General features: G+C 55.4%; 1 protein-coding gene across 1 annotated transcript in view; it reads right to left on the reverse strand.

Moving 5' to 3' along the window:
• TCERG1L (transcription elongation regulator 1 like) overlaps window positions 1-18,440 on the reverse strand; it is a 61,913-nt gene extending 43,473 nt beyond the window's left edge. The window contains exons 1-4 of the mRNA XM_071446474.1: window positions 18,013-18,440; window positions 16,419-16,565; window positions 15,249-15,429; window positions 2,490-2,648 (exon numbers count right to left, since the gene is read on the reverse strand). Coding sequence (XP_071302575.1) covers window positions 2,490-2,648; window positions 15,249-15,429; window positions 16,419-16,565; window positions 18,013-18,318 — 793 coding nt within the window. The 5' untranslated portion in view covers window positions 18,319-18,440. The remainder of the gene's footprint in view (window positions 1-2,489; window positions 2,649-15,248; window positions 15,430-16,418; window positions 16,566-18,012) is intronic.
• Window positions 18,441-18,786: the final 346 nt, after the last annotated feature.

Here is an 18,786-nt window from a genome sequence, read left to right on the forward strand (position 1 = left end):
AGAGCACCACTGGCTGCAGAGGCGAGGCACAGCAACCTGCAGCAGCCAGCACCTCCCAGCCCTGTGTGCTCAGCCCCAGTGCCAGGGACCCAGCTGGGATCCTTCACAGCCTCCTGCAGGAAAAGGCTGCCTTTAAATTCCCCAAATATCCTCTGCTCTCTCATAGCTTTGCTTCTGATTTTCCTTCCCAAAATGTAAAATAAATTGTATTAAGAGGGAATTTTTAAAAATGACCACGCTGCATTGTGCACACTCACAGTTCCCCTAAATTCCTGGTGTTTTGCTTTGAGGGGATTCTAAGGAATTTCCTCTGTGAGGATGGAAAAGCAGCAGAGCCTGGGTCTCCACCTGCCCTGTGCCCTTCCCACACCTCCCACCTCATGTGAACACCCTGCTATTCCCAAAGGTATTAATTAGGCTGCTAGGAGTTAACTGCAAGACTGCAAAACTAACCACAATCAAAGCCTAAAAGATAAATATTCACTCCTAAGACTATTGATCAAATTGAGCAAATGCCTGTGATTGGAGACACAGGACCACACAAGGCAGGAACAGGACACTGCTCTCTAATAGAATCAATTAACAGGGGATAATCAATTTATTGGGCTAACCAAACACACAGTGTTCAGCCTTCCAGGCACCAATAAACATGGAGATTGAAGCTGGAACTCATGTCGTTTTGGGGTATTTAAGTTCATTGCTACTGTGTGCCTGTGGCCTTTCATAAACTTTAGACGAGGGCAGTGTGGGAAGGTCATTAACCCCAGGGTCACAGCTCATTAACCCCAGGGTCACAGCTCATTAACCCCAAACTCACAGGTCCTTAACCCCAGGGTCAGTTATTAGGTGAGATGTGGATCTGACAAACGCAGCCTGTGCCCCATCCCCACCCTGTCCCCAGCTCTGAGTGCCACCCCCAGGTGCCACCTGCAGGGATGGGCACTGCAACCCTCCCTGGGCAGTTCCTGAGCCCCCTTTCCATGGGGAAATTCCTGCTGTGCCCACCCTGAGCTGCCCTGGCCCAGCCTGAGGCCGTTCCCTCTGCTCCTGTCCCTGTGCCCTCCTGGCAGGAGCTGTGCAGAGCCACAAGGGCCCCCTGAGCCTCCTTTGCTGCTCCCAGCCCTGGTCCCACAGCCCTGCTCTGGCAGAAAGGAGAATCCCTGGGATGCAGCTCTCATTAAACACCAAACACCAAACCAGAGCTCCCCAGCAACACCAAAGCAGAGCTGCACCTTCTGCAGAATTCAGTCTCCCTGTGCCTTGCTGTGCTACACCTCAATTACCAAAAGGATGCAAGACGCACCCTCATTTACATTTTTCACTCATTTACATTTTTCACTTAATTGGCAGATAACTGTTCTAAAAACAGCCCCAGACACCCCAGGTGCAGTCACAAACATTGCCCAAAGGCTGTGACCACCCAGGCCTGCCCAGCCAGGCAGGGATGCCCCCTCAGCTGCCACCTTCAGAAAGGTTCCACTCAGCACCCAGGAAAAAGCCATTTCTGAGGGCACCAGCCACACCTCAGCGCTGGGAAAGGACCCGGGCTGAGCTCTCCCAGCACGTTTGGAACTGAAAACACCCAGACAATCTGCTGGGGACTTCATAAAGTGTTGTACCACGGTGTGCAGGCACCTCGTGAGGGCCCTTTCAGCTGAGAAAGTGGATGTTCCAGCTGAGAACACGAATGTTCCAGCTGAGGACATGAACGTTCCAGCTGAGAACATGAACGTTCCAGCTGAGGACAGGAACATTCCAGCTGAGGACATGGACGTTCCAGCTGAGAACATGAACGTTCCAGCTGAGAAAGTGAACGTTCCAGCTGAGAACATGAACGTTCCAGCTGAGGACATGAACGTTCCAGCTGAGAACATGCACGTTCCAGCTGAGGACATGAACGTTCCAGCTGAGAACATGAACGTTCCAGCTGAGGACAGGAACATTCCAGCTGAGGACATGGACGTTCCAGCTGAGAAAGTGAACGTTCCAGCTGAGAACATGAACGTTCCAGCTGAGAACATGAACGTTCCAGCTGAGGACATGAACGTTCCAGCTGAGAACATGCACGTTCCAGCTGAGGACAGGAACATTCCAGCTGAGGACATGGACGTTCCAGCTGAGAAAGTGAACGTTCCAGCTGAGAACATGAACGTTCCAGCTGAGGACATGAACATTCCAGCTGAGGACGTGAACATTCCAGCTCAGCTGTGACCACACAACCATAACCTGAGGGTGGGCTGGGGGGCTCACAGGTTTGCCCACAGAACCCCCTCAGAGGAGGCAGGAACGAACTCAGCTGGCCCTAAATGTCAGGGACACCTCCATGACAAACATCCCTGGAGCTCTGAACCCACTCCTGACAGCCAGCCCAGAGCACAGCTCCACACGGCTCCGGAGCCCCCAGTTTAACCCCGGCAGTGCCCAGCACCCAGCACCACCCCAGAGCCCCTGAGCTGCCCAGACTGTCCCCAGCCCCACAGGAGCCTTACCTGGGAAGGGCGAGGCCAGCAGGGGCACTTTGATGGGGGACAGGGTGAGGAGCTGGCAGGGCTGCAGGCCCGGCGCGGCCTGCGGGGCCTCGGGCTCCAGGGCCACCAGCGCCAGGCTCTGTGTGCCACCCACGGCTTTAAGGCTGCTCTGGCACCCACCTGTGGGAGAGAGAGAGAGAGAGGGGTGAGATCTCGGGGTCTCTGCTGCTCACAGTGACTCCAAGATGTGTCAGAAAGTCTCTTTTCCCAGCCCGGCGTTTGAAGAAGGAGTCAGAGCTCTTCAGTTCTCAGTCTCAAGGTTGTTTATTGTGTCTTATCTATAAAATTCTTTCTCCTGTCCAGCCAAGGTCCACTCAGCAGGACAGACAGAGGCACTCTGCCTGCCCCAGGCTGGTGTTAATTTTTTATCCTAAAAACTACGTGTACAATATTTACAATAACTTCCCAATACCTATCACCTATGTTAGACAGTGAGCTTCTACTCTAAACCAATCCAAAAGTGCCAACATCACAGCAGAAGATGGAGGCCAAGAAGAAGGAGAAAGGCTGGACATGCCCAGATCCCTCCATCTTGCCCCCTAAACCCCCATGCTGAAAACCTCAAAAATCTATTTTCCATCCTGTGGTAAATTCACTATCATTCTACTTAAACTTTCATAGCTTATAATTCTTCATATAAAGTTAGTAATTGTTTTTTTCCCAAAAGCTAAATCAAAAGCACAAGAGTTTTGAGCTCTGTGCCAAAGTCTCTGAGCCCCCTGGGCAGGGGCTCGAGCCTTCCAAAGCAGCCAGAAAAAATTTCCTGAGTCTGCAGAGCCATTGCAAACCCTGCTGGGCGCGTTCCTGTGTCCCTGCTGCAGGTGGCCCTGCCTGGGCAGGGGTCGGGCTGATCCCAGAGGTGCCCCAAGCCCAGCTGTGCCGGAGCCATTCCTGAGGGACCCAGAGCCCCTCTGGTGATGGTGATTCAAAAGGACCCAGAGCCCCTTTGGTGCTGGTGATTCCAAAGGACCCAGAGCCCCTCTGGTGATGGTGATTCCAAAGGACCCAGAGCCCCTCTGGTGATGGTGATTCCAAAGGACCCAGAGCCCCTCTGGTGATGGTGATTCCAAAGGACCCAGAGCCCCTCCGGTGATGGTGATCCCAAAGCCCAGCTGTTCTGTCCTGACCCATTCCTGAGGGACCCAGAGCCCCTCTGGTGATGGTGATTCCAAAGGACCCAGAGCCCCTCTGGTGATGGTGATTCCAAAGCCCAGCTGTTCTGGCACTGAGCCATTCCTGAGGGACCCAGAGCCCCTCTGGTGATGGTGATTCCAAAGCCCAGCTGTTCTGGCACTGAGCCATTCCTGAGGGACCCAGAGCCCCTCTGGTGATGGTGATTCCAAAGGACCCAGAGCCCCTTTGGTGCTGGTGATTCCAAAGGACCCAGAGCCCCTCTGGTGATGGTGATTCCAAAGGACCCAGAGCCCCTCTGGTGATGGTGATTCCAAAGGACCCAGAGCCCCTCTGGTGATGGTGATTCCAAAGGACCCAGAGCCCCTCCGGTGATGGTGATCCCAAAGCCCAGCTGTTCTGTCCTGACCCATTCCTGAGGGACCCAGAGCCCCTCTGGTGATGGTGATTCCAAAGGACCCAGAGCCCCTCTGGTGATGGTGATTCCAAAGCCCAGCTGTTCTGGCACTGAGCCATTCCTGAGGGACCCAGAGCCCCTCTGGTGATGGTGATTCCAAAGCCCAGCTGTTCTGGCACTGAGCCATTCCTGAGGGACCCAGAGCCCCTCTGGTGATGGTGATTCCAAAGGACCCAGAGCCCCTTTGGTGATGGTGACTCCAAAGGACCCAGAGCCCCTCTGGTGATGGTGATTCCAAAGGACCCAGAGCCCCTCTGGTGATGGTGATTCCATGCCCAGCTGGTGGCTGGAGCATTTCCTGCCATGGAACCCCACAGATGTGAGCACATTACCCACAGGGACAAGGCAGCAGTGACTCACACTCAAACTGTGCAGAGTTATTACATTTAAATGAAAAAAACTTAATAAAAAAGGCAAATATTTGATCACAGGGAACACAGTCATTCTCAGCTTTCCAAAGTGTAACTGTCTGATGGCAAATCTGAATTTATTCCTTGCTATATTAGGCACCCACTGCTCCCTGGCCTGCCTGGCTGCTCAGCTGTGTCCTGCACACAAATCCCTGAGTTTGACAAGCTCCACATCTCATCTCCTTCATCCCAAAACCACAGCAGGACGCTTCATGGAATCCCTGAAGCTGGAAAAGCCCTCCCAGCCCATGGAGTCCCAGCTGTGCCCCATTGTCCCCAGCCCAGAGCTCTGAGTGCCACCCCCAGGTGACACCTCCAGGGATGGGCACCCCAACCCTCCCTGGGCAGCCCCAGGAATGTCCCAAACCAAAGCTCAAACACCCTGCAGCCCCTGCACCATTCTGTCCCCAGCCTGACAGTGGCAGGGAAGACCTTCAGAGCTCAATCTCGGCTAATTAAGTTAAATAAACAAGAACAGCAGTGCAAAACTCTTGAGGAGCAGAGCAAATCTGACAAACAGCAGCTGTTCCTCCCTCCACCGAGCTCGGCATTCAGGAATTAAGCAATCATCAGCTTCTTGTGGCATCCAGCAAAGCCCAGCCCGGGTGAAACCCTGCAGGCGCTGGGAGGCAGCTGAGGCTGCAGGAACCCCCAGCTGATCCCACTGCAGCCCCTCCCTCACCCGAGGGTCCCTTTCCATGTGCACCCCAGGAAAGCAGGGAGCGGGTGCTGGGGAGGGAGGCAGCGGGTGGGGGATGCAGCCCCTGCACAGCTCCAGGCAGGAGAATCCCAGCAGGGACCTGGGCTGAGATCCCAGCATCGGGGATGGGCTGGGAGGGACCCCAAACCCCCCCAGTGCCAGCCCTGCCATGGCAGGGACACCTCCCACTGTCCCAGGGGCTCCCAGCCCCAGTGTCCAGCCTGGCCTTGGGCACTGCCAGGGATCCAGGGGCAGCCCCAGCTGCTCTGGGCACCTGTGCCAGGGCTGCCCACCCTGCCAGGGAACAATTCCCAATTCCCAATCTCCCATCCAGCCCTGCCCTCTGGCACTGGCAGCCATTCCCTGTGTGCTGTCCCTCCATCCTTGTCCCCAGTCCCTCTGCAGCTCTCCTGGAGCCCCTTCAGGCCCTGCCAGGGGCTCTGAGCTCTCCCTGGAGCTGCTCATCTCCAGGCGAGCCCCCCCAGCTTTGTCCCAGCCCTTTACAAACAATTATTTCCCAACAAAATACGCCCTGCATTAGCAAAGCAGAAGTTTTAGTGTTTTCAGTGTCACCATAAAAAGCCCATTATTTCCACAGTCATTATTCCTCCATGCCAAGGAGCACCTGCAGATGCACTAAGTAACAGGCCAAACAAACCCCACAAATATTTAAGTTTTGATCATTTAGCAATGGATAAATGAAAACAGATTTTTCTGCCAGACCAACTGGCAGAAATTAAAAAACAAACAAAAAATAAAAAAACCATCAGTGTCCAACCAATCCAAGTGTTAAACAGAAGCTCATTGTTCATTCACCTGGGGAGTGGAACAATCCTTCAGTGGGGTCAAACACCTGCCCTCCAAGAGCCTGTGCTCATTCCCAATTCCAGCTGTCTGCTGCTGGGAGAAACCCGCAAAGCACCTCCTGTGAAAGCTAATGCTGTCTGCAAACACGACTCTGCTGTGCCTTCCTGCAGGGCACATGAGCAGGAAGGTTGTTTACTTCTCATTTGATTCTTTTCTTCTGGAGAGGAGGATGTGATTTCCCCAAAGAGGGCAGGAGAACAGGAGAGTGATGTGAGCTGGGCAGGCACAGCCTGCGCCGAGCTGGGCTGCTCATTAAACTTGCATCAATGCCCTCATCAAAGTTTCATTGCTCAGCTGAAAGAGAAGTTTGGGTGGTTTCCCCTCCTTTGATGGAGCTCTCACTCTGTCTCTGCTGGTGCATAACTCCAGGGAGGAAGGGCCATCCCTGGGGGCTCAGAGCTGGGGAGAGCACGGGCAGCATCCCCAAACACAGCCCAGCTCTGCCCAAGGCACTGCCAGCTGGGCCAGGCTCCCCCCGCGCTGGGGGCACCCACCTGAGAGATTCCCCTCACAAACAAAGCAGACTGTGCTGTGGGTTCTGCCCAAAAAGGCCTTGAAAGGGTTTCAGAGCTACCATCAATCACCCAGCACCCACAGGGGGAATTCTGAAAGTCACACGCCATGAGAAGGGGAGTCAAAGACCATCACTGATATCACCATCACTGATATCACCATCACTGATATCACCATCACTGATATCACCATCACTGATATCGCCATCACTGATATCATCACTGATATCATCATCACTGATATCATCACTGATATCACCATCACTGATATCGCCATCACTGATATCGCCATCACTGATATCACCATCACTGATATCATCACTGATATCACCATCACTGATATCACCATCACTGATATCGCTATCATTGATATCACCATCACTGATATCACCATCACTGATATCATCACTGATATCGCCATCACTGATATCATCACTGATATCACCATCACTGATATCATCACTGATATCGCCATCACTGATATCACCATCACTGATATCACCATCACTGATATCATCACTGATATCGCCATCACTGATATCACCATCACTGATATCATCACTGATATCGCTATCACTGATATCACCATCACTGATATCACCATCACTGATATCGCCATCACTGATATCACCATCACTGATATCACCATCACTGATATCGCCATCACTGATATCACCATCACTGATATCACCATCACTGATATCGCCATCACTGATATCACCATCACTGATATCACCATCACTGATATTGCAATGAGGGGAACATGCAGGACTCTTTCCAGCCATGGTGTTTTCCCCAGGTCATGGCACACCCTGGCAGTGAGGTGCCAACTTCTCCTCTGAATCCCAGAGCCACTGGGGCTGGAAAAGCCCTCCAGGATCAGAGTCCCCGCTGTGCCCCATTGTCCCCAGCCCAGAGCCCTGAGTGCCACCTCCAGGAATTCCCTGGACACCTCCAGGGATGGGCACTCCAAACCTTCCTGGGCACATGCAGTGTTCCTGTTCCCAAAGCCATCCTCAACACCATCCTGTTCCCATCACCATCCTCCCCCTGCTGTGCCTGCATCCAGCCCAGCCGATGTCTCTAAGCAGAATTTTTACTATTTTTAGGTTGGATTCTCTGCATTTTTATCTCCAGGGCTTTGGGCAGAATTCAGTGTCCCTTCCTTTGACCTCAGCTGCAGATGGAGCCCGATGGTGCCACTGTCACCCTCTGAGAGCAGAGATGTTCCCAGGTGTGTCAGACAGGTGCTGCTCAGTGTGCTGAAAGCTCCTGTGCACTACAGCCTGCAGGGCAATGTCCTGGCACCTCCTCCTGGCACCGAGCTGGGCTTCTGCAGCCTGAGCTGAACCTGAGCTGAGAGAGGGGCACCTCCCCATAGACACCAGAGACCCAAAAGGGCCCAGGCAGGCGCAGGGACACGGGTGAGGTGGATGGATTCTGCAGCAGGGAGGTGATGTGAAAATGTGACTGAGACAGGAGGGGTGTGGGTTAGGGTTAGGGTTAGGGTGCTGCACAGGGAACAGACACAGGGATATCCCTGCAATGGAACAGACACAGGGATATCCCTACAATGGGAACAGACACAGGGATATCCCTGCAATGGAACAGACACAGGGATATCCCTGCAATGGAACAGACACAGGGATATCCCTGCACAGGGAACAGACACAGGGATATCCCACTGCAAAGGGAACAGACACAGGGATAGCCCTGCAATGGAACAGACAGAGGGATATCCCTGCAATGGAACAGACACAGGGATATCCCTGCACAGGGAACAGACACAGGGATATCCCACTGCACAGGGAACAGACACAGGGATATCCCTGCACAGGGAACAGACACAGGGATATCCCTGCACAGGGAACAGACACAGGGATATCTCACTGCAATGGAACAGACACAGGGATATCCCTACAATGGGAACAGACACAGGGATATCCCTGCAATGGAACAGACACAGGGATATCCCACTGCACAGGGAACAGACACAGGGATATCCCTGCAATGGGAACAGACACAGGGATATCCCACTGCACAGGGAACAGACACAGGGATATCCCTGCAATGGAACAGACACAGGGATATCCCACTGCACAGGGAACAGACACAGGGATATCCCTGCACAGGGAACAGACACAGGGATATCCCTGCACAGGGAACAGACACAGGGATATCCCACTGCACAGGGAACAGACACAGGGATATCCCACTGCAATGGGAACAGACACAGGGATATCCCACTGCAAAGGGAACAGACACAGGGATATCCCTGCAATGGAACAGACACAGGGATATCCCACTGCACAGGGAACAGACACAGGGATATCCCACTGCAATGGGAACAGACACAGGGATATCCCTGCAATGGGAACAGACACAGGGATATCCCACTGCACAGGGAACAGACACAGGGATATCCCACTGCAAAGGGAACAGACACAGGGATATCCCTGCACAGGGAACAGACACAGGGATAATCCTGCACAGGGAACAGACACAGGGATATCCCAGTGCAAAGGGAACAGACACAGGGATATTCCTATAAAGGGAACAGACACAGGGATATTCCTACAAAGCGAAAAAAACACACCAATACCCTTGCAAAGGGAAGCACACAAATAGCCCTGCAAAGGAAACAAACAAAGGCAGGGATGTCCCTGCAAAGGGAACAGGGATATTCCTGTAAAGGGAAACAAACACACCAATAGCCCTGCAAACACAAACAAACACACCAATAGCCCTGCAAAGGAAACAAACAAAGGCAGGGATGTCCCTGCTTTCCTGATCTCTCTGCTTTCCTGATCTCCCTTCTTTCCTGATCTCCCTGCTTTCCAAGGGGGAAATCAGCAGCTGGCACTGTAAGCCACTCAGTGACTGCCAGGAGCAGCCCTGCTCACTTTGCTGCTCGTGTGCAGTAAATAGAAATCCCTGGCTGTTCCCTGACAGCCCTGCCCTGCAGGCACCGAGAGCTGCATTTATTCACACGCAGCTCCCGGGGTCAGGAGGGATGATGCTATGGAAAGGGCAGAACAGCGGCCTTGCCCATAAACACATTGCTCCTGGGGTTATTGCTGTCATTGAAGTGGGAAAACAAACTTCGCTCTAAGTTTCTCTTGATTTGAGGAGATAACGGGAAAAGCACCAAAAAACCATAAGCTTAATGAGCAAAACAAAAACTTCGTGAAAGCTGTGGTTAAAGCCAAGCATTCCCAGACCTAATAAAGCACTTGGCTGGCAGTGCTTGAATGCTCCACAAACAAAGAGAGGTTTGATGGCTTTTCAGGGACATGAATGGGGTCCTGCTGTGCTATTCTCTGTCCCCAAACAGGGAGCCCCAGCACACGCACTTAAATACCAGATAATCCAATTTGGGAAGCCAAAACCCGAGTGCTTATAAATGGAGATGTGCTTCAAACACAGAGCTGTGCTTAGGAGATACAGGAGGTCAGAGGTCCTGGGTGGTGTATTTCATGAGAAAACAGAACCCAAATTCAACAGAGAGCAGCCCTATTTCATTCATAATCTGTCAATGGAATTACCTAGCAAGCTGGGCCCGTGTTTGGATGTGTATCTGCACGTCAGTGCTGACACTGTCTTGATTCTGTAAAGGGTACTGCCATCAGGACAAAGAGACATGAATGAGAGGGATCAAAATGTAATTTCCTTGGGATGCCCCACCCGACAACCTCATCTCCATGCAGGAGACACGTGGAACCCAATGAGCTTTAAGGTCCATTCCAGCCCCAACCTTTCCACAATTCCATAAAACCTCCCCAGATACAGCATCAGAACATCCGCTCGGGCAGGGAGCACTGGTGGCATGGTCCAGGAGTGCCAAACCACCCCAGCACAGCTGCCAGCGACACCGGTGAATGTCCTGTGCCACAGGGCCCTGGGTTCCACCCTGGGGCGGTGGAACCCCACCACAGGGATGTGCAGGACACCCAGCTGGCACAGGCACAGTGGCACAGGGCACCTGGCCAGCCCTGGCCTCACCCACACAGCGCAGGAGACAGAAACGCGAATCCTTCCCTCCCAGAAACACCAGGGCTGTCTCTGCAGAAACATGAAATGGTGCCTTCCTCTCCAGAGGAGGAACAGACACAGGGATAGCCCTGCAATGGAACAGACACAGGGATATCCCACTGCACAGGGAACAGACACAGGGATATCCCTGCAGAGGGAACAGACACAGGGATATCCCTGCAATGGAACAGACACAGGGATATCCCACTGCAATGGAACAGACACAGGGATATCCCTGCACAGGGAACAGACACAGGGATATCCCACTGCAATGGAACAGACACAGGGATATCCCTGCACAGGGAACAGACACAGGGATATCCCACTGCACAGGGAACAGACACAGGGATATCCCTGCAATGGAACAGACACAGGGATATCCCTGCAATGGGAACAGACACAGGGATATCCCACTGCAATGGAACAGACACAGGGATATCCCTGCACAGGGAACAGACACAGGGATATCCCACTGCAATGGAACAGACACAGGGATATCCCTGCACAGGGAACAGACACAGGGATATCCCACTGCACAGGGAACAGACACAGGGATATCCCTGCACAGGGAACAGACACAGGGATATCCCAGTGCACAGGGAACAGACACAGGGATATCCCACTGCAATGGAACAGACACAGGGATATCCCTGCACAGGGAACAGACACAGGGATATCCCACTGCAATGGAACAGACACAGGGATATCCCTGCACAGGGAACAGACACAGGGATATCCCACTGCACAGGGAACAGACACAGGGATATCCCACTGCAAAGGGAACAGACACAGGGATATCCCAGTGCACAGGGAACAGACACAGGGATATCCCTGCAATGGAACAGACACAGGGATATCCCACTGCACAGGGAACAGACACAGGGATATCCCTGCAATGGGAACAGACACAGGGATATCCCACTGCACAGGGAACAGACACAGGGATATCCCACTGCAAAGGGAACAGACACAGGGATATCCCACTGCACAGGGAACAGACACAGGGATATCCCTGCACAGGGAACAGACACAGGGATATCCCACTGTACAGGGAACAGACACAGGGATATCCCTGCAATGGGAACAGACACAGGGATATCCCTGCACAGGGAACAGACACAGGGATATCCCACTGTACAGGGAACAGACACAGGGATATCCCTGCACAGGGAACAGACACAGGGATATCCCACTGCACAGGGAACAGACACAGGGATATCCCTGCAATGGAACAGACACAGGGATATCCCACTGCACAGGGAACAGACACAGGGATATCCCAGCAGAGGGAACAGACACAGGGATATCCCACTGCACAGGGAACAGACACAGGGATATCCTTGCACAGGGAACAGACACAGGGATATCCCACTGCACAGGGAACAGACACAGGGATATCCCTGCACAGGGAACAGACACAGGGATATCCCTGCAATGGAACAGACACAGGGATATCCCTGCAATGGGAACAGACACAGGGATATCCCTGCAATGGAACAGACACAGGGATATCCCTGCAATGGGAACAGACACAGGGATATCCCACTGCACAGGGAACAGACACAGGGATATCCCACTGCAAAAGGAACAGACACAGGGATATCCCTGCACAGGGAACAGACACAGGGATATCCCACTGCAATGGAACAGACACAGGGATATCCCACTGCACAGGGAACAGACACAGGGATATCCCACTGCAAAAGGAACAGACACAGGGATATCCCTGCACAGGGAACAGACACAGGGATATCCCACTGCAAAGGGAACAGACACAGGGATATCCCACTGCAATGGAACAGACACAGGGATATCCCTGCAATGGGAACAGACACAGGGATATCCCTGCAATGGAACAGACACAGGGATATCCCTGCAATGGAACAGACACAGGGATATCTCTGTAATGGAACAGACACAGGGATATCCCTGCAATGGAACAGACACAGGGATATCCCACTGCACAGGGAACAGACACAGGGATATCCCTGCACAGGGAACAGACACAGGGATATCCCACTGCAATGGAACAGACACAGGGATATCCCTGCAATGGAACAGACACAGGGATATCCCTGCAATGGAACAGACACAGGGATATCCCACTGCACAGGGAACAGACACAGGGATATCCCTGCAATGGAACAGACAGAGGGATATCCCACTGCAATGGAACAGACACAGGGATATCCCTGCAATGGAACAGACACAGGGATATCCCTGCAATGGAACAGACACAGGGATATCCCTACAATGGGAACAGACACAGGGATATCCCACTGCCAAGCCATGAGCCAGGCGTCATTGCCAGGGGCACAGGGCACCCTGCTCCTCAGAAACACACAACACAGAGCACGTAATTCATGGTGTGCACTTCAGCAGAGAACAATAACTGCTGCTCCTCACAGCAAATAGCACCTTGGAGTGGCTGGGGCTGCAGCTGTTCAATTATGCACATTAGCCTTGCCAGGCTCCGTGCTCACTCCTGGAGCTCAGGAAGGCTGCAGCTCCATTGAGAAAACAATTATATCATTGCTGATGGCTGGGGAAGGCAGAGCTGCCTCTGCCACAGCGGCTCTGGAGTGAATGCTGCACAGAAACCTGATTAAGTGCCCTTGTCCCACCTAACTGAGAGCCTGCCCCAGGATCCTCACCACTGCTCCCACTGAGGGCAGATACTGCACAGGGAGCACTTCCAGCGCTGCCATGGGGAAGCAGCTCCTGCTCTGCCTGCAGGACAGGGATGGGGCCACCCTGCAGGAATGGCCACAGGTCCCTGACGAGCTCTGGAGCCCCAAACAGCCTGGGATGGGATGGACTGGCACCATCAGCTCAACAAGGATGGCACGGAATTCCTGACTGGCCCTGGCAGCTGGGCTGCCCCTGGGTCCCTGGCAGTGCCCAGGCCAGGCTGGACACTGGGGCTGGGAGCACCTGGGACAGTGGGAGGTGTCCCTGCCATGGCATGGGTGGCACTGGGGGGGATTTGGGGTCCCTCCCAACCCAAACCACTCCAGGATTCATTCTGTGATCTCATTATTTACAGAGATGGTTGGGGGATTTGAGCTCCTCCCTGCCCCTCTCCCACCCGAGGGAGCTCAGCTGGCAGCCAGCACAGAGCCAGCTGCTGCAGGAGGAGCAGGGGCCAGAGCAGGGCTCCTGAGCAGACAGCCATGGGCATGGGCACATGAGGTGGCACCAGGCTGGCACTGTCCCTGCTCTGCCTGGCACTGCCCCTCAGCTGCTGGCAGGAATGCTCCTGCCTCATATCTGCCACTCTACATGTGATCAAATACGCTTGTGCACGTTTAAAATACTGAACTATTTTAAAACATTGAAGTCTTTAAAAGGTGCAGGAACAGGAGGGGCTGTGGCTCTGATCTTGAAGGTCTCTTCCAACCTAGAAATTCTGTGATTCTGTGATTCCCCTGCCCAGACCCCCCTCAGCAGCACACCCATCCTGTGATTCCCCAGGCAGCCTGGGTGTGCAGCTGCATTTGTGTGTAATAAATACCAATAAATCCTCTAATAAACAGAAATGAATTCATACCAGGGTTTCCCCACAGCACTGACTCCTCCAGCTGAGCCCCGGGCAGGGCTGGCAGAGGAGAGGAGGCTGAGCCCCAGCTCTGCTCAAACACCAAAACACAGACCCAGGTGAAGGGGCCAACAGGTGCCAAGGCACTCCCTGCTAATTAACGAGCCCAGGAGCCAGGATCTCCTCCTCACACTCTGAACCTCAGCACTGATGGCAAACACCACATCCTGGGTGCTGCACAGCTCTGCAATGCAAACTGCTTTTGGGGAGAGCCTGCAGAAAGGGGAGCTCTGCTCTCAGCACCAGGGACAGCACCTTTGCTCTGAGGAAGGCAGGAACATCTGGCAGCAAGGCAGTAATTCCAATTCCCAGTTCAGGAGTGTATTTAGAGGCTGAAACATCAGTGGCACTTTTCTCCTCAGCCTTCTGTATAGAACTGCTATTTTAATTTACTCCTGCAGCCGCAAAACAGAGATGCAGCCCTGGAATGGTCTGCTCTTGTGCAAGGATAAATGCTCTTTACCAGCTGTAAATCTCGCTTACCTAAAGAGTCACAGAATATTTACACAGTAAATATTTATAACTTTTAGTTCTTCTGTTCAGTTATGCAGATTAATGGAATTGATTTCACAAATGACTGAGCCTTAATGAGATGATGGATCCACTGCTCCTCTCCTGCTGGCTCTCTGTGCAGAGCCCACCAAACTCTGCAAACGAGCAGCCAGCAGAATCCTACACAGAACCACAGAATCACTGAGGCTGACAGTGATTTCTGTTTGAAAAATAAACTCAGCAGGTGGGGAGTGCTGGTCCCTTCCTGGCAGGGGTCACCAAGCAGCTCCAGAACAGCATGGCACAATCTGCTGTAATTACACCGGGCCCTTTCTTCCTCTCAGAGTCATCCAGAGGCTGAGCTGCACTTGGCCATCAGGGCTCTGCTCAGGGAAGGGATTGCAGCTGAGTGGAAGTGAAGCTCTGCTTTAGAGAGCAGCCCTGCCTCCCTGGGGGATGCCCTAAGGGAAAACCACCGAGAAACAGGCAACACTCAATTATTGATGCGTTCATTTCCTGACCTGGGATCAGCTGAGGGGCCAGGACGAGCGTGGGCAGTGGCCTGGAGGCAGCAGCTGGCCTGGCTACAGCCATGGCCACTTGATTGCTCAGCAGCAGAGGCTTCTCAGCCCCCTGGAACAGCCTGGACTCCTCAGGCTGCACCCAGGCCGCATCCAGGGCAAAGGCATTGTTCAGGTAGATCTGTCCAACAGAAAGAAAGGAAAATGTTACGGTCTGAGATCCCAAACTCAGAAATGCAAGTGAGAACAAAGCATCTTTAACTCGGTATTTCAGCAGGCAGAGCCTCAGCTGGGGACAAACTGCCCAAGCCAGGGTCCCTCAGTGCTGAGGCTGAAGTGAAGTGACCACTAAAAAATTAACTGGCTTTGACAGGACAGATCAGCTGCTGCAGCTGCATGGGAGGCCAGGGATGCCTGGAGGCAGAGCTGTCCTGACACGGCCACTCCTGGTCCTGACACGGCCACCCCGAGTGACCCCATCAGCACCAGGGACAGCGGCCACCTCCCCAGCCTGGGGACACGGGGGTGAGGGACAGGGGAACAGGGGGACAGGGCACAGAACCAGTGAGGGACAGGGGGACAGGGCACAGAACCAGTGAGGGACAGGGGGACAGGGCACTGAACCAGCTGAGGGACAGCAGGGACAGGGCACAGAACCAGCTGAGGGACAGGGAGGATAGAGCACAGAACCAGCTGAGGGACAGCAGCACAACGCCAGATGTTCAGCACTCAGCTGGCAGAGGGGCAGATGTGGGGACCAGAGGTGGGATGGGGACACGGGACCCCGAGGCCACCCTGGCACCAGGGATGTGGCAGCACCCATGGTGACACCGCTCTGCCAGCCCCTGAGTGTGGCAGCCTTTTGGGACAGACAGTGGGAAAACCAGGGAGAAAGGGAAGACGGAAAACCCCCATAATCACATCTGGTAGGAAACCCGAAGGAATAATTAGCGACATTTTAGTCCTATTAAAACTTGGGAGCAGCGAAGCTGCAACTGCTGCTCCATCACCTGCCCCTTCCAGCATCCCAACATTTCTCCTCCGCAGGGCTCTCCTGACAAACACCGAGCTCTCACACCCCTGAACGCACAGCACTCTGCAGCTCATGTACTTGATGTACTCCATAAAAACAGCCCCGAAAGCCCCCGGGCAGGCCAGGCTCGCACTTACTTTGCAGCTGGGCAGCCTTTTCTCCATCCAGCCCTTGCCGGCGTGCGGCGGCACCGCGGCGCTGTACACGGGCGGGAGCACCGGGACGAATTCCACGCTGGAAGAAGGGGAGAATCCCACAACCGGCGAATGAGCTCCAAATATCCACTTCGGAGGGGACAAAAAAACCAAACAAACACAAGAGGAAGGGTCAACAAAAGGATTTTACCCCGAGTAACCGATGCTTTCCATGATCTCCTAATTACGCGACGGAAAATGTCAGGGATGTCCCTTCAGCCCGCCCAGGGTTTGTGTTTCGCTGGGCTCGGCAGGGTGAGAGCTCGGAGCGGTTCGGGAAGCCCAAAGCACAGCCTGGAGCAGGGCACACCGGCAGCCGGGGCTCCCCTGCTCACACTGAACCGTACAGCGCCGGCAGGAGCCTGAAAATGCGTCGGGAGAGCCAAAGGAAACGCAGGAATGTATTTTTTTCTCAACTCAAATTCGCCCGGCAAACGGGTTCCCACAGCAAAACCACCTCTGCAGGTTCGTCGAGCGGTCTCCCGCTGGGGAATAATTGATGTTCCCGTTTCATTAGAGCAGCACCGACTGTTTTCTCCCGAACCACAAGAGACGCTCGAGCTCGAAAAGGCTGGAAATCATCACACGGAATCGAGCGGACGCCACAGCGCTCGCGGCTCGCGTTTATTTTTACTTTTGTCTACCCAAAACCATAAAGCCGAGGCAAAACTGCGCGCACGGCTCCGAGCCCTCCGCGGAGAGGGGCGAACACCCGGCTGAGGGCTCCGCTACTGCGAGCAGCCTCACGGCAGCAATTAATAATTGAAATATTCATCAGGGAAAGCACTGGCGCGACACGCTGGTTCCAGTGACACGGCTCAAAACTTTCGTCTTTATAAATATTCACAGAACGCTCGGCGGCGGTGCTGCCCCGGCTGCCGGAGCGCGCCGGGAGCATCGCTCCCGTTGCGGCCGCAGCTGCGGAGAGCGCATCCTGCAGCCAGTGGGGAGCCCAGCCCCCCGGAGGGACCCGCAGCGCCCCGGCAGCCCCTCTGCCCCCGGAGAAACGCCCGCCGCACGCTCCCAGAGCCGCGGGAAGCGCCGGTCCGACAGACACACGGGGCACGGAGTGTCGGGAAGGGGTGCAGGGCTGGGGAAAGGGGGTGCAGGGCTGGGGAAAGGGGGAATGCCGAGCCGGGGAAAGGGATGTGGAACCCAGGGAATGGGGGATGTAGAGCTGGGGAAGGGGGAATGCAGAGCTGGGGAAGGGGGTGCAGAGCATCGAGAAGGGGGGGATGTGGAACCCGGGGAAAGGGGAATGCAGAGCGTGGGAAGGAGGGGATGCAGCGCCCCGAGGGAGGGGGATGCAGAGCCCAGGGAAGGGGGTGGTGTAGAGCCCCGGAAAGGGAGCTGTAGAACCCGGGGAAAGGGGGATGCAGCGCCCGGGGAAGGGGGGATGCAGAGCTCGGGAAGCGGAGGATGCAGAGCCCGGGCAGCCCCCGCCGCCTCCCCGCAGCCCGCGGGCGGGGGTCTCGGTGCCGGCGCCGGGCAGCGGCTCCGGGAAAGTTGTGTCCCCGCACGGCGGCTCCGCCCTTACCTGGCCGTGCAGGAGCGGCTCGGCGGCCGCGGGCAGCAGCGGCAGCAGCGGGGGCTCGGCGGGGCCGCGCCAGCCCGGCCCGGGCCGCACCAGCGCGGGGGGCGGCAGCAGCAGCGGCGGCCCAGGAGGAGGAGGAGGAGGAGGAGGAGGAGGAGGAGGCGGCGGAGGGGGGGCCCCGGCGGCGGCAGCGCCCACCCGGAGCAGCCCCGCGGCCGCGGGCAGCACCCAGGCCCAGGGCGGGGCGGGGGGCTCGGCGGGCGGCGGCCACAGCAGCGGCGGCGGGCGCGGGGCGGCGGCCGGGAGCATCCTGCATGGCCCGGGATGGAGCGGGCTGCGAGCGCCGCGCTCCGCTCGCCTCCGCCGCCCGGCGCAACTCCGAGCCCGCGGCAGCGCGGACAGGCTCCGCCCGGCGCGGGGAGAGCGGGGCGGGCAGAGCGGGGCCGCCCCGGGGAGGGGCAGGGACGCGGGAGGGACCGACGGACCCACGGACCCACGGACGGAGGGAAGGAGAGAAGGAGGGAGGGGGCGCCGCCCCGGTGCAGCCCCCGCTGGGAGCGCGGCCGTGCCGCGTTCGGTGCAGGAGCAAGGGGGATTCTTGGCCAAGGGGGATTCTCGGGCAAGCGGGATTCTCGGGCGATCCCCGGTGGCCGCAGGTGCGGAGGCAGCCCTTGCCCGCGGGGGATGGCGGAGGAGGCTGGGCTGCGCCGGCACCCCCAGGTTCACGGAGACCCCTCGCCATTAAAACCCCCCAGACCCCCCAACACCTCCGACCTC

This window comes from Agelaius tricolor, unplaced genomic scaffold (assembly GCF_023055355.1).
Source record: "Agelaius tricolor isolate 1412-34295 unplaced genomic scaffold, bAgeTri1.0.p SCAF_22, whole genome shotgun sequence".
Classification (NCBI taxonomy): domain Eukaryota; kingdom Metazoa; phylum Chordata; class Aves; order Passeriformes; family Icteridae; genus Agelaius; species Agelaius tricolor.